Consider the following 14,314-nt stretch of genomic DNA (forward strand, 5'->3'; position numbering starts at 1 on the left):
CTGGCTATGCATCGACACACCCTCCCTATCCACCTGATGGAGCTTGAGAGGTTTTACAACAAAGAACGGGAAAAACTGCCCAAAAATAGATGCGCCAGCTTATAGCATCATACTCAAAAAGACTTGATTGCTGCCAAAGGTGATTCAACAAAGTGTTGTGCAGTCTGTGAGTACTATTACACTGTAGATAAATAGAAAATAAATACGAGACTGATTATCTATTTATTTGTTTAAACAACATTGACCAGTTCTAATTTTTTCGTTTTTCAATGTGATTAATCATGCCAACAGCATGAACAACTATAAAATGGCTCAAATGCACTTTGTCATCACTCCTATTTCAAAGTCACTCACATTGTGAAGGTGATAGCTTCGCGTGTATACAATTCTGCATTGGCATTTATCAGCTATCTGACAACATTTTAAGTCCAGAGATCATCAATCATTCATGAACTGTGACTTAATGTTCATGTGCTTACCTGAGCTTTTCCTCTTGCTGCCCTTTTCTCTTTCGGTCTCCTCCCCTCCCTGCTCAGTTTTTGCCAACAACAGCTCAGGTATCTGACAAGCAACACATTTAGGTTTACCAGATTTGCAAATGTGACTATAAAAGAACTGGTGTGTGCACAAATATGACCGCAACACCTTGATTTTTAAAAATAACCTGTAAAGTAAAAAAAAAAAAGTTTTCAATTTTAAAATTCCAACAATGAGAGAAAACCAATTCATTATTAGGGCTGCTGTATTAGGTCAACAGACATTAGTAGAGCAGAATTACACAGGTCTGTCTTTAAAGGTTGGAAGGAATGTGCATTGCTAATCTCATAAGCAACACTTAGCGTGAGCTTTATTAACAGCTGATGATTTAATGCCCATTTTGATCTTGCTGTTCTGATATTAACCTTTTTCATGCTGCTTTCAGACCATCCTTCCATCCACTGGACAGAGCACTTGCGGTAAAAAGCTGGGTTGCTCTCACAGTTGATGGTGAAGTTAGGGTTGGAGGAGTCCATGATCAGAACAATGTGGAGGTTCTGCTGGATTCCTGAGTGGGATGTGAGACAGTGGTGAAGGGAATTCATCGGGAAACTTTGATGAAAGGTGGACACGGTGTGGGACAATGACAGGCATTGGTATTATCACTAATAATACCAATATATATTATAGTTTTTAAGTATTTATCTTTCGTGATGTTGCACTGACCGGAGACATCTTTCAATTTCATTGTACTTGTGACAATGACAATAAAGAATATTCATATTCATAATAGCATCTTTATTAACTTGTATCTGGCAGAGTTGGAGAGAAAAGGTGAGGAGTAAGCTCTTTAGTGGTTTTACTTTGCCAATAATGGTTATTGATTTGATTCACAAGCAGCAACCTCTGTGACATTGCAGCATTTATACAGTACCAACAACAGTGCGCAGCAATGAAGCAGAAGAACACAGTCGGATATAATCAAGGAGAAAAACAGAAAAAACAATCTCTGTAACTAAATGTCACATATAATAGAGGTTTACAGTGAGAAGAGGCCCTAATGAAGGAACAATGAACAACAGAAAGACAGAGGGACCATGCTGTCAATAAAACCACAATACTGACTGTGAGAGAAATAGTTGTAGAGAGGTCCGGTGAATCCATCCTGGGAAGCACCATCTTTCAGTGACGAGAGGAGTGGCTCCAGTTCCTCAGGGGTATATAGACCTGGAACTTCACCTGAAAAATGTCCCCAGGATACATTAGAACTACAACAGAGAAAATTCTTGAGTGTATGATCCATATTCAAATGCACATCTCATATATAGTTTATAATTTTAGGAGACACACATTTCTTTCTTCTTCTTGCAAGAAGAAGAAAGAAATGTGTGTCAGGTAATCATTGAACATGTTCAATGATTACCTGATCTCAACCCAACAAGGCACACTTTTTCAGATGAAACTGAACATTAAAAACAATGCTCATATTTAAAGTTTTGGTAGTTTGCCCAGTTACTTTTGAGACTCTGAAAATGATTCCTGAACAGTAAATGAAATACTTTTGGTAAACCCCTTGAATTAGAGCTGAAAGTCATTTGACAAGACTTTGTACGCAAGATGAACAATATCACCCAATAACCACTCAGATCTGTCTGCTCAGAGTGAAGCTGGAGTGGGGGATGGTTGGATGGTTAGCCTAGCATGAAGTCTGTGAGCAGGAAGAAAATTCTGGTCTGACTAAACCCAAAGGTCAAAATAATTTCTTCTATCAGAACATAAACCCATCTAAAACCATAGTCCAGCTATATATTGCAAATACTGTTTAAGATTTGCAGTGTGACAATCGCAGTTTAAACATTAACTCTTAAATGAAGCTACAATTTCTTGAGTCCCAATAACTCACGTTTCTATAAATAAAAAAATAAGGCAAAAGCATAAATAAACACAACACATACCTGATGACAGCAGGCTGTTCACCATCTCTAAGAAAGCTGGGTGGACAAACTGATAGTCCTCTAATAGTAAAACCACCTGTTGGCCCTCCAGACCTGCCAGCTGCATCACCTAATCACACAGTATCCACACAAATATATTATATAGTGCCATCAGCTGAGATTACATAGTCTATGCTTAAACCTCCGCAAAGTGAGACATCTGTCAACATATGATAATGGGTACTGATTTAATGCATAAAAATCAACTAAAACGACAGACAATTCTTTTATCAGTAACTATTCACTTTTAATGGTAATTATAGGTGTCACTCAATCTGAAAAAAACACACAAATGCTCAACAGGGAGTTCTTCAGAATAGGAACCATATAGCCTGCAGGATTAGTGTGTAACGTGTGATTATCTCTAAGAGCATTTTGCAAATGCAATTTATTAAAGTATAATGTGAACCAGATAAAGAGATAAAATCTAATAAAGGAAATCCACTTACCGTCTTGAGATCACTGTTGAAATGCTTCAGGGTGTAACCACGGGAGATTTTTGGAGTAAACAACGTGTATCCGTGCATGTGTGACACTAGGCACGTGGCTGTGTGCCGACCCACTCCGCTGCGCCCTGCCAAAAGCAGAGACCCACCAGGTCTGCTTAGGACCCGATCTACCCTGGACACAAAGTCGCACACTTCCCAGAACAGGAGAAGATCCAGCTCCCTGTTATCTCGACTGTACAGCACGACTCCCTAGAGGAAAACGAGGAACAGACACACAGGTGAAGGAGGTACACAGCAGCAAACACAGTGAAGTGAAAATAAGAAAACAAAGACAAAGAAATGCAAACACAGAGTTAGACATGACGATGAAAAAAGAAGCACAAAAACAGAAGTTTATAAATTTACTAAAGCAAAGTGGCAGTACCATTTCTTTTACTTTAAATTAGGTAAAAAGTTTAAGCTTTTTTAGCAAAATATGACACTAGTGCAGATTATCCTGTCTAAAATGCTATTGATATACTGATGATTTATTGTATTAGCGCATTTGCACATAAGGACCATATCAGTGTTTTAGCTAAGAAGAATAAAGAGAAAATCCCTATAGTTGCTGTAACACTGTGTAGACACATCTTTCTGTCCACAGTTAATCCAACAAGTCTAACAACAGTCTCTTACTGCGTACCTTCTGTATAACTTGTTTTAAATCAGTAGAGTCCAGGCGTCCCAGTTGTTTGCCATGAGGAGGCAGAGACTGGCCAGGAGTGATCACAGCCCCCTCAGACGCTCCCCATGTCACATAGAAACCATCTGCAAACAGACAAAATAACAGACTATTAGTGGACATGTTAAATTACATGGAGGTTGTCTAAGAAAAAATAAAAGTGCAGCATAGACAGTGTTGTACTAGCAATCAACTGTGTATGAAACACAGAAGTGCAGAGAGTGCATCCACCATCAGGGCTAAATGGCCCATTTTGTCAGTTCAAAGAAAGTGATCCAGATCTGCAATCAGCTTTGATGGGTTTTTACTTTGCCCATGATTCACATCTTCACCAGATTTCCTAAAATGAGGGTGGGTAATTGTTGCACAATGTTGTTGACAAACAAACAGACATCAAATTGTATTCTCGAATGTAGTTTGTGCCTTTATAAGCAACTTGTGCACAAGAAATTTTTGTTTTTGCAATCCCTGTTTTCCAGGTGGCCACAGTCTGGGAGAGGCATTCCTCACTGGGGATACAAGGCAATCTACAAGCTGATTAGATTAAAGATTTAGATTAGATTTGTCTGCCTCTTTGTAACCGAGCCAGTTTTCTCTATAAGGGTTTTCAGTGCTATTTTTATGACAAAAGCTAGCAAAAGCTACATCTTTTCACAGATTTCCAGACTGCTGTAAAGCACATTATTAAACACAATACATAGTATTATTGCTAACACAGTGAGCTGGTTCCCTTTCAGTCGATTCACTCGGTACAACACATAAGTATGGATATGGATATGGATATCACGCCCTCGCGTGTCCTGGCTGAAGAAACCTTTATTCACACCTTCAGGGCAGATGACGTGTGATGACATGTGCATGGTCCCTCCTGAGGGATGCGGTTTCTCTTTGCACGACAGCAAACAGCACGATGCCTACCCTGTCTGCCTGGGGGTCGTCCACACTAGGAGAGCGTTGACGGAGCCCAAAGCCTGTGCGTTTTGTCGCCAGCTCGGGCGCTTGACCCTGGAAAGATGGGTGATGTTTGTGGAAAAAGTGCTGGGACGCTTGGCTGTCGCACGGCATGACCCTCTCCTTTCTGAGTCTGAAGACGAGGATTATCCAGTCGATGTCCTAACACTCTGACTCTCCCAAGCACAAACCCCCTGCACACAAAATGCCTCAGGTTGTAACTCCCTGTTCAGGTGTGTTAAATGTTCAGGTGACCACATCAAGTGTTCCTGCTGTTTTTCATTGTTGTGCCCCAGAAAAGGTGCATCCAACAAAATGTGTGAATGTACATGTTTCCATGTTACAGTCAATAAAGAGTGTTGTTTATTCTCAAACAATCACAAATGCTCAGCCTGCAGGCAGAATGAGCCAGGTCAGGCAGGTGGTGCAGTCCCCTGCAGACACACTGAGGGGCAACAACGCCCCGCCGTCAGTGCTGCAGGTCAGCCGGCTGGCTGCTCACTTCCCTCAGTGGCGCGCTTGCGCCCCCTCTCTGTGGGTGCTGCGAACCTTTGCCATGGGTTACCGGTTCCGGGTCAAACTGTCTCGTTTCCGGAGACTCGTAAACACGACTGTCGACACAGAGGCGGCCATGATACTCAGAGACGAAATAAAGGCGCTATTGCAGAAAAGAGCAATACGAGTGGTCCCCACTTCGGAGACAGACAAAATCTGGTACAGCCGTTATTTTGTTGTTCCAAAAAAAGGTGGAGGGCTTCGTCCCATCCTTGACCTGCGAGTCTTGAACACATATCTACGGACGTACAGGTTCAAGATGCTAACACTCAGACAATTCTTGAATGCAGTCGGCCCGGGAGATTGGTTTGCAACAATCGATCTAACAGATGCTTATTTTCATGTGGTTATACACCCGAAACACAGGCAGTTTCTGAGGTTTGCATTCGAGGGCATAGCCTACGAATACCTAGTGCTGCCGTTCGGGCTGTCGCTCGCTCTTCGCACCTTTACGAAATGTGCCGAGGCAACGCTACCGCCCCTCAGAGAGAGAGGCATCCGCATCTTAGCCTACCTAGGCGACTGGGCTCTCATAGCTTGCTCCAGAGAGCAGGCGGAGACACAGCTGTCGCTGGTTCTGTCACACATTCAGACTCTGGGGTTCTCTGTGAACTTTCAAAAGAGCTCGCTAACCCCGAGTCAGCTGATTTCTTTCCTCGGTTTGGAAATATGCTCACTTTCCAGCACGTTTGTCTGAGAACAGAGTGGCTGGTTTAATCGCTGCCTCGCTCAGTTTCAGCTGGGACACAGACTGCGTTTCCAGACGATATTACATTTGTTGGGCATGATGTCATCTATGATCGCCATAGTGCCACTTGGACAGTTAAAGATGAGAGCGTTTCAACACTGGACGCTCTCTCACCGCCTGTTTGCATTGCGTCACCTCCGGAGCAGGCTGACGGTAACCGCATCTTGCATGCTAGCTCTCCGTCCTTGGAGGGAGCCCGGGCTGCTGCATCAGGGCTCTTGGATTGGGAGGGTGTTGTTTTGCAAAATGGTGTCCTCAGATGCTTCCCTAAGAGGGTGTGGAGAGCTGTGTGAGGGTGCATCAGTGAGAGGGATCTGGTCCGCAGCCCAGCACGAGCTGCACATCAACCACTTAGAGCTGTGTCTCTAAGGGCCACCTGAACCTGGGGCCAGACCTTCTCTCCATGGGGGGGGGTCCTCCATTCTCTCTGGTGATAGAATGGAGGTTACACCCTTTAATAGTGGCTCAGATTTGGGATCTATTTGGCAAGGCGCAAATAGATCTTTTTACCTCCAGGGTAAATACTCACTGCCCCCTGTTCTTCTCCATAATCGACCACGATGCACCCTTGGGCATGGACGCACTAGCGCACCAATGGCCAGATGTGCTCCTGTATGCATTTCCCCCAGTGGAAATGATATCTCCAGTTCTAGAGAGAGTGCGTCGGCAGTCACTCTCTCTCTGCTTCTAGTGGCCCCTTGGTGGCCCACAAGGTCGTGGTATGCAGAGATAATCAGCCTGCTAGCAGCGAGTCCTTGGCAGCTTCCTCTCCGCAGGGATCTCCTCTCTCAGGCGGGAGGAGAAGTGTTTCATCCGCGCCCAGATCTGTGGCGCCTTCATGCTTACCTGCTGAGAGGTTAAACTTGACTCACAAAGGCTCCTCCCCTTTGTGAGTGTGGACGCTTCATCTCTTTGCTCTTGAATGCTTTGCTTCTTATATTGATTTTTATTGATTTTTATGCTGATTTTTTCCCTTTTTTCCGTGTGAGCTTACCTGCGATAACTTCTGGACACTTGTAGATCATTAGGACTAGAGTGTTCTTAACAGAAACAGCAACATTTTATGGTTACCTTGTCCACAGCGCTCCGTGTGTCTGTGGCCTAGACACAGCTGAAGCCTGATTACAGCGTCTGGGCACCGAGCAGCCTCAATAGCCTGGAAAGGTGCTAACCGCTAGGCTAACTAGCAACAAGATGCCTTCCCTCTCCACAGATGACTACCACAGCCTCCTGCAGAAGATTGCAGTACTGGAGACAAAAATTCATCGCTTAGAAGTAAACGTGGAGGTAAATGGACTGTGTGGAAATGAAACAACCTTGCCTTTGATTCAAAACAATGGCGATGAGCAAGCTAGTACACAGCTAAGGAGCACAGATAACATGACCAAGAAAGTAGACTCTGTGCACTATTATAAATCCTCAAGTGATAATCCCCCCTTAGACTGTCTTGGTGCAAAACCAAGACATAAATCATGTCTCCTGGAAGGGGGAGGACGTATCACAGGCAGGGCACAGCGAGCTGAAATCTCTGAAACCGACTGGCCTTCACTTCCTACGAGACAGAGAAGCTCTTCTACCCCTGTATACGGGAGGAAACAGGACTGGACAACCGTGAATAGGAAGGTTAACAACAAACCTCCAAAACAACTGAATGTGAAACTGCAGAACAGATTTGCTCCACTATCAAAGGACCCTGGATCTATATCGGACAACCATCCATCTAAAAGCAGCGAAATAAGGTCTGAAAATCTGTTGAAAAGTGAAAGGCCACAGGGAAAGCTAAAGGCTAGGCCTGAAACTCTGATTGTGGGTGACTCTGCCGTAAAGGATGTACAAAGGATGTGCGGTAAGAACACTAAAGTCCTCTGCTTTCCTAACGATATGGTCAACAACCTGAAGGAGAGAATTCTTCAAATTGCAGATGAATATCCAACTGTGACAAACATTGTTCTGCATACAGGGTCAAACGATGTGTCCAAACAACAGTCGGAGGTTCTGAAACGGGACTTTACTGGATTATTAAATACTGTAAACTCTCTGAATGCAGCTGTATTCATCAGTGGACCTGTACCGCCGGTCAGAGGAGGAGACGAGAGATTCAGCAGGTTGTTTACACTGAATAAATGGCTTATATCAGCATGTGCTGACCACTCAGTGCATTTTATCGACAACTTTAATATTTTTTGGGAACGCAGGCATCTGTTCAAAGCAAATGGATTTAATTTTAACAAGTCAGGGGTGAAACTGTTCACCTCCAACTTGTTTTATTCCATACGTCATCCATCCGTGCTTGGTGCCAAGGCTGAGATAAACAAGGAGTTATCTCATAAAGAGGAACAAACAGTACTCCAAGAACAGACAAAGCCCAGCAGAAACCTTGAGGAGGAGCTCCATTTGCCCCCACCCGGGAAGAGCCTCAGAAAGGAGAGACATCCATGGCATCTGAGGAAGAGCCTCAGAAAGGAGAGACATCTAAGGCAAGAAGAGGGGTCCCTATTTGCCTCCAACTCTCTCAACAACACCAACGACCAGGACAAGGGACCACGACCTTCCCCAGTCCCCCAAACCCCTGACAGGCCATCACCCTCCTCCCCCTCCCTTTCTCCCTCCTCCCCACACCTGAAATTCACTGAGGAGATGATGGAGCGGGTCAATGCTGGGCTCAGATCTACCCCCCGTCCCAATCCCTTTTTGTCCCCCATAAACCCCCCACCAGAGCGGCCAAAGGTTCGCCATCGAGCCCCACCCTCAACAGAGCAATCGAAGTCACATTGCCCAGCCTCGCCCCCCTTAGTTCCTCTTCATGCCCTGTCTCCGCAGTCTGATGCGTGATGTGTGAAGGGTCCGGGCTGTGAGGATTATGGCAGTGATGACTTTTCCCAGGAGAAGCTGGGACCCTGTTTACTAGAAGGTTTTAAAATTTCTGTACTTTTAGGTGACAGGAGACATGTGGCCTGGTCAAAACACAGAGAGCTGCACTCTAAAAGATCTTTAAACATAGTAAACATACCTTGTGTGCCACAGACTGCTCCCAAACACGAGGGGACAAGTAATACCTCTAAAACACTTAAGTTGGCTTTATTAAACATTAGATCTCTAGCTGGGAAAACATTTTTAATTAATGATTTAATCACTGAGCACAGCCTTGATTTTATGTTTTTAACTGAAACTTGGTTGGACCAAAGTAACAGTGGAGCTGTTCTCATCGAGACGACCCCTCCTAACTAAAGTTTTATCAGTGAGGTCAGGGCGAGCAGGAGAGGAGGAGGGGTTGCTGTCTTATTTAATGAATCATTTCAATGTAAGCAGCTATCTCCTGGAAGTTTTCAGTCTTTTGAATATGTGGCTTTACAGCTGAAGGCCCCATCCAAAGTTGTGTTTCTTAATGTTTACAGGCCTCCCAAATACTGCACAGACTTTTTTAATGACCTCAGTGAACTGCTGTCTGTGATCTGTGTTGATTTTGACTGTGTAATTATTGCTGGGGATTTTAACATTCATGTGGACAACCCTCAGGACAAAGGGACTAAAGACCTGATTAACACTCTGGGCAACTTTGGGCTGACTCAGCATGTAACAGAGGCCACACATAATAGAGGACACACTCTTGACCTACTGATCTCCAAAGGCCTGAGCATTTCAAAGGTTACTGTGTCTGATGTGGGCCTGTCTGATCATTACTGTGTTTTCTTTGAAAGTAAAATCTCAGCCCACACAAATATATCAACAACAGTGATCACAAAACAGTGTATAACTGAACACAGTAGTGAGATCTTTAACCAGGTCTTCCCATTAACACCTGACCTGTCCAGAGGGTCAGTCAATGAGCTCGTCAATAGCTTCAATGCTAACATGTTAAATGTAATGGACACTATTGCTCCCATTAAGGTGAAGGTTATCTCTGGAAGGAAAAAGTCTCCATGGAGAAACTCCACACTGGTGAAAAATGAAAAAAGAGAGTGTAGGAAAGCTGAGCGCAGATGGAGAAAAACAAACCTCCAGGTTCATTATGACATTTATAAAGAGAAACTTCACAATTATAATTTACAACTGAGGAATGCAAGGAGGTCCTACTTCTCTGACATCATCACTAAAAACAGCCATAATGCTCGGGTCTTATTTTCTACAGTTGACAGGCTAACAAACCCTCCTGTGTCAGTGGCAGCTGAACTTCATTCGACCATGGCCTGCAATGACTTTGCCAAATTCTTCACTGAAAAAATCTAAAAAATTAGACAAGCAATTGGTACATCAACAGCAGATCCAGGATATGTACTGTGTCCACCAAAAAACTGTTTAAACACCATGAAACAGTTTCAACCTATTAACAGCAAAGACCTGGAGGACATCTTAGGTCAACTGAACTCCTCCTCCTGCTGTTTAGATGTCCTGCCAACAAGTTTTTTCAAAAAGGTCTCAAAGACTTTAGAGTCAGACCTGTTACAGATCGTCAACTTTTCTTTATTATCAGGTGTGTTTCCAGAATCACTAAAAACTGCTGTAATCAAACCTATACTGAAAAAGGACAATCTTGACAAGACACAAATGAACAACTACAGGCCGATCTCAAATCTCCCGTTTTTAAGTAAGATCATTGAAAAAGCAGTTTCTCAACAGCTCAGTTACTTCTTAAAACAGAATAATTGCTACGATGCCTTCCAGTCAGGTTTTAGACAGAACCACAGCACTGAAACCGCTCTGACCAAAGTGTTTAATGACATATGTCTGAATACAGACAGTGGAAAAATGTCAGTCCTAGTTTTACTGGATCTCAGTGCAGCATTTGATACAGTTGACCACAACATATTACTCAAACGACTGGAGAACTGGACAGGTCTTTCAGGAACTGTACTAAACTGGTTCAAAACATACGTAGAAAACAGGAAATACTTTGTATCAATAGGTAACTTCACATCTGAGCAGACAAGTATCACATGTGGAGTTCCCCAAGGTTCCATCTTGGGACCCCCTCTGTTTAACATTTACATGCTCCCACTGGCACAGATTATAAACAACAACAAAATAAACTATCACAGCTATGCAGATGACACACAAATATATATCACAATGTCACCAGGAGACCGAGGCCCTGTACAGGCTCTTGGTAAATGCATTGAGGAAATCAATGACTGGTTGTGCCACAATTTTCTCCAGCTAAACAAAAACAAAACTGAGGTAATAGTCTTTGGTGCCAAAGAAAAACGATTACAGGTCACCAGAGAACTTCAATCTATACATCTAAAAACCACAAACCAGGCGAGAAATTTGGGTGTAGTGATGGATGCAGACCTAAACTTAGAAAAACACATTAAGACAATAACAAAGTCAGCTTACTATCACCTCAAGAATATATCAAGGATAAAAGATCTGATGTCTCAACAGGACCTGGAAAAACTAGTCCATGCATTCATCTTTAGTAGGCTTGATTACTGTAACAGCATCTTTACAGGTCTACCTAAAAAATCAGTCAGACAACTACAGCTCATTCAGAACTCTGCTGCTCGAGTCCTCACTAAGACCAAAAAAGTGGACCACATCAGTCCAGCTCTGAGGTCTTTACACTGGCTGCCTGTCCGTCAGAGGATAGACTTTAAAGTTCTGATGCTGGCCTATAAAGCTCTGAATGGTTTAGGACCAAAATACATCAATGACCTCCTGACCCAGTATGAACCATCCAGATCCCTCAGGTCATCTGGATCCGGTCTTTTATCAGTTCCCAGAGTCAGAACCAGACACGGAGAAGCTGCATTCAGCTTTTATGCTCCTTATATCTGGAACAAACTCCCAGAAAGCCTCAGATCAGCTGAAACACTCAGTTTATTTAAATCCAGGTTGAAGACTCACCTGTTCTCAGCTGCATTTGAATAAAGCACCAAATCCACACTTTAAGCTTAAATTTCAAAACTTACATTTAACTACTGATTTTATCTACTGTTCTGATTTTATCTGTTTTGATTTTATATACTGTTGTTTGTTTGTTTGTTTGTTAATTAGTTAGTTAGTTTATTTGCTTGTTTTAATCAATTTTAAATCATGCTTTTTATTTGTTCTTGTTTCTAATGTCTCTGTAAAGCACTTTGAATCACCTTGTTGTTGAATTGTGCTATACAAATAAACTTGCCTTGCCTTGATTGCTAAGGGTTTGCCACCTAGTGTGATAGCGACAATTCAGAGCGCTAGGGCCTCATCTACTAGGGCCTTGCGCATGTCATCACACGTCATCTGCTTTAAAGGCGTGAACAAAGGTTTCTTCAGCCAGGACACGCAAGGGGGTGATATCCCATACTTATGTGTTGTACTGTACCTTGTTCCTCTCCTTCAGGGAACAGAAGTGTCGGGGTTTATCTTTTACTCTAATCTTTTTGATATCACAGCGTCCAAAGTAAAGCTTGTGTACAACATGGACAACACTAGATGACCTTCTGGTATTATCCAGAAGAAATCTCAGAACTTTATCAATCAGTGAATAAGACATACTACTAGGCACAGAGTTGGCTCTGTTGACACACTGAAAGCAAGCAAAGCAAATGGAAAAAAAATCAATAATTAAAATCATTACTAGTTTAGTATTCAAAACAGACCATTAACAGAGATATTGCCACGTGTAAATATATATGCAGAGCTGTCAAAAAGGGCTCTAATCATATACTGCTTTCATTCAGACATGCCCAGCCAGTAATATTGACATTAACTGCTTAAAAGCCTCGTTCAGTAATAGTCTTTCATGGTCAGACCTAATATTTGGCTTATGACTTAGAAGTAAGAGCACAGCCATCCCATACCAGTCATGTTATCTAGAGCATCAGAGCTCCAGTCCCCTCGTATGATGGAGGAGAGGATGTTATCAAAGGTGTGAAGGTCTTTGGAGGAAACTAGTCGGTCTCTGAAGAGCCTCCTGGCCTCGTATGCTACCACCTCCAACACGCTGTCTGTCACATTAGATTGAGCTAAAGGGAACAAGTGAGATACACACACACACACACACACACACACATATATGAATTAAGACTTAACAGAATATAGTTAAAAAAAGACCTTTACACATTTACACAAAATTAAGATTTATTCATTTTTTTAGAGACCCCCCCCCTTCCCCGATAATTTAAATATTTAGGTGATCTCATACCAGGTGTTAGCTAAATGTATACGTTAAATATACAATCCAAATTTTAGTCTGCCTAAACCTGGCATTTAGTTTCATAATAATCACACTATTACTCAGGATTTAATATGAGTCAAAGGGCTGTTTTTGACAATGCTCAGTATGACAAAATCACCTCCCTGGATCACACATATGTAATAAATTTCCCCACGAAACAGCAGAGTGCTACTTGCTGAAAACTGGAGGGACAAGCCAGATTTGTGATACTATGGAACACTGGTTTCAACGGTGCCTGAAAATACTGAAACATGACAAACACAGACACAGTTCTGTCTCTGGGGTTTTCCTAGCAATTTAAATTCTAAAAACCATTACAGGAAAAAAAAATAAATGTAAATTTTTCCTGCATTTTTTTTTATTCCCATGACTTTTGATTTCCAAAATCCACTTTATAATGATTCCGCCACCAGCAGTAAGGCAAATAAATCCTCGCTTATTTTGGAGTTTTAAGGCAAACACTGATATTGATATTTGTTAATATGAATAATTAACAATATTGGTTGTTTAATAAAAAAAGCAATGACCACAAAAACAAACAAAAAGCAATTCTAATTTATAATTTGTAAATTTCTGAGTATATACAGAATGGGCTCCACGAGCTGCATCCATCTAAAACTTGTCAGTGCTCTCTTGTGGATACTCTACATAACGGCAACAGATGTTCTTAAATGGCCTCAAAGATATGTTATTTTTTTGGCATTTTTACACTGATGTTTTAGTGAAATTGTAAAAGTGATATGTCAGCATCTGTGACAGTATCCAGTCTCAGTATCAACCCATCACCTCTAAAACACATCAAATAAAACTAGGAAGCACAGATAACACTGCCTAAAGGACTTTATTCAAGCTCAAATTCACCGCAGCCACAGAAGAAATATAAAGAATAAGGATTTTTTTTTTACATACCAAAAAGAAGGTAAGCAGCAAACCGGGCAGAGAATTCAGAAAGAAAAAAAGAAAGTAAAAACTGATGAGGACAGGAAAAGGGAAGTTTCTCTGCTGACGTGTTTAATTAAAATAAATGATTGGACTCACTATCACAGCAGGAACACATTGCAGAAGGAGAGAAAGAGTGACAGAAGGAGAGATGAAAGGACAGCAAAGGGAGAGGATGATGAAAGAGTGAGAGACAGACGAGTGGCAGAAAGGGACTGGGGAAAGAGAAGAGAGGAATCAGAGAGAGGCCGACAGAAAGAAGGAAAAAGGTGAGAGACAGAAACGGTGGCTCTGAGCTGAAAGAACACAGACGAGTAACTA

General features: G+C 42.3%; 1 protein-coding gene across 4 annotated transcripts in view; it reads right to left on the minus strand.

Moving 5' to 3' along the window:
• The window catches only part of dync2h1 (dynein cytoplasmic 2 heavy chain 1), a 126,423-nt gene that overhangs the window by 75,064 nt on the left and 37,045 nt on the right, over positions 1 to 14,314 (minus strand). For 3 of the 4 annotated variants that reach the window (XM_080289270.1, XM_080289272.1, XM_080289269.1), the window contains exons 52-58: positions 12,678 to 12,842; positions 3,603 to 3,727; positions 2,921 to 3,169; positions 2,433 to 2,541; positions 1,603 to 1,716; positions 903 to 1,045; positions 480 to 561 (exon numbers count right to left, since the gene is read on the minus strand). In XM_080289270.1, coding sequence (XP_080145396.1) covers positions 480 to 561; positions 903 to 1,045; positions 1,603 to 1,716; positions 2,433 to 2,541; positions 2,921 to 3,169; positions 3,603 to 3,727; positions 12,678 to 12,842 — 987 coding nt within the window. The remainder of the gene's footprint in view (positions 1 to 479; positions 562 to 902; positions 1,046 to 1,602; positions 1,717 to 2,432; positions 2,542 to 2,920; positions 3,170 to 3,602; positions 3,728 to 12,677; positions 12,843 to 14,314) is intronic. The other variant, XM_080289271.1, reaches the window with a different exon arrangement.

The sequence above is a fragment of the Astatotilapia calliptera genome, chromosome 14 (genome assembly GCF_964374335.1).
Source record: "Astatotilapia calliptera chromosome 14, fAstCal68.1, whole genome shotgun sequence".
NCBI classification, from domain to species: domain Eukaryota; kingdom Metazoa; phylum Chordata; class Actinopteri; order Cichliformes; family Cichlidae; genus Astatotilapia; species Astatotilapia calliptera.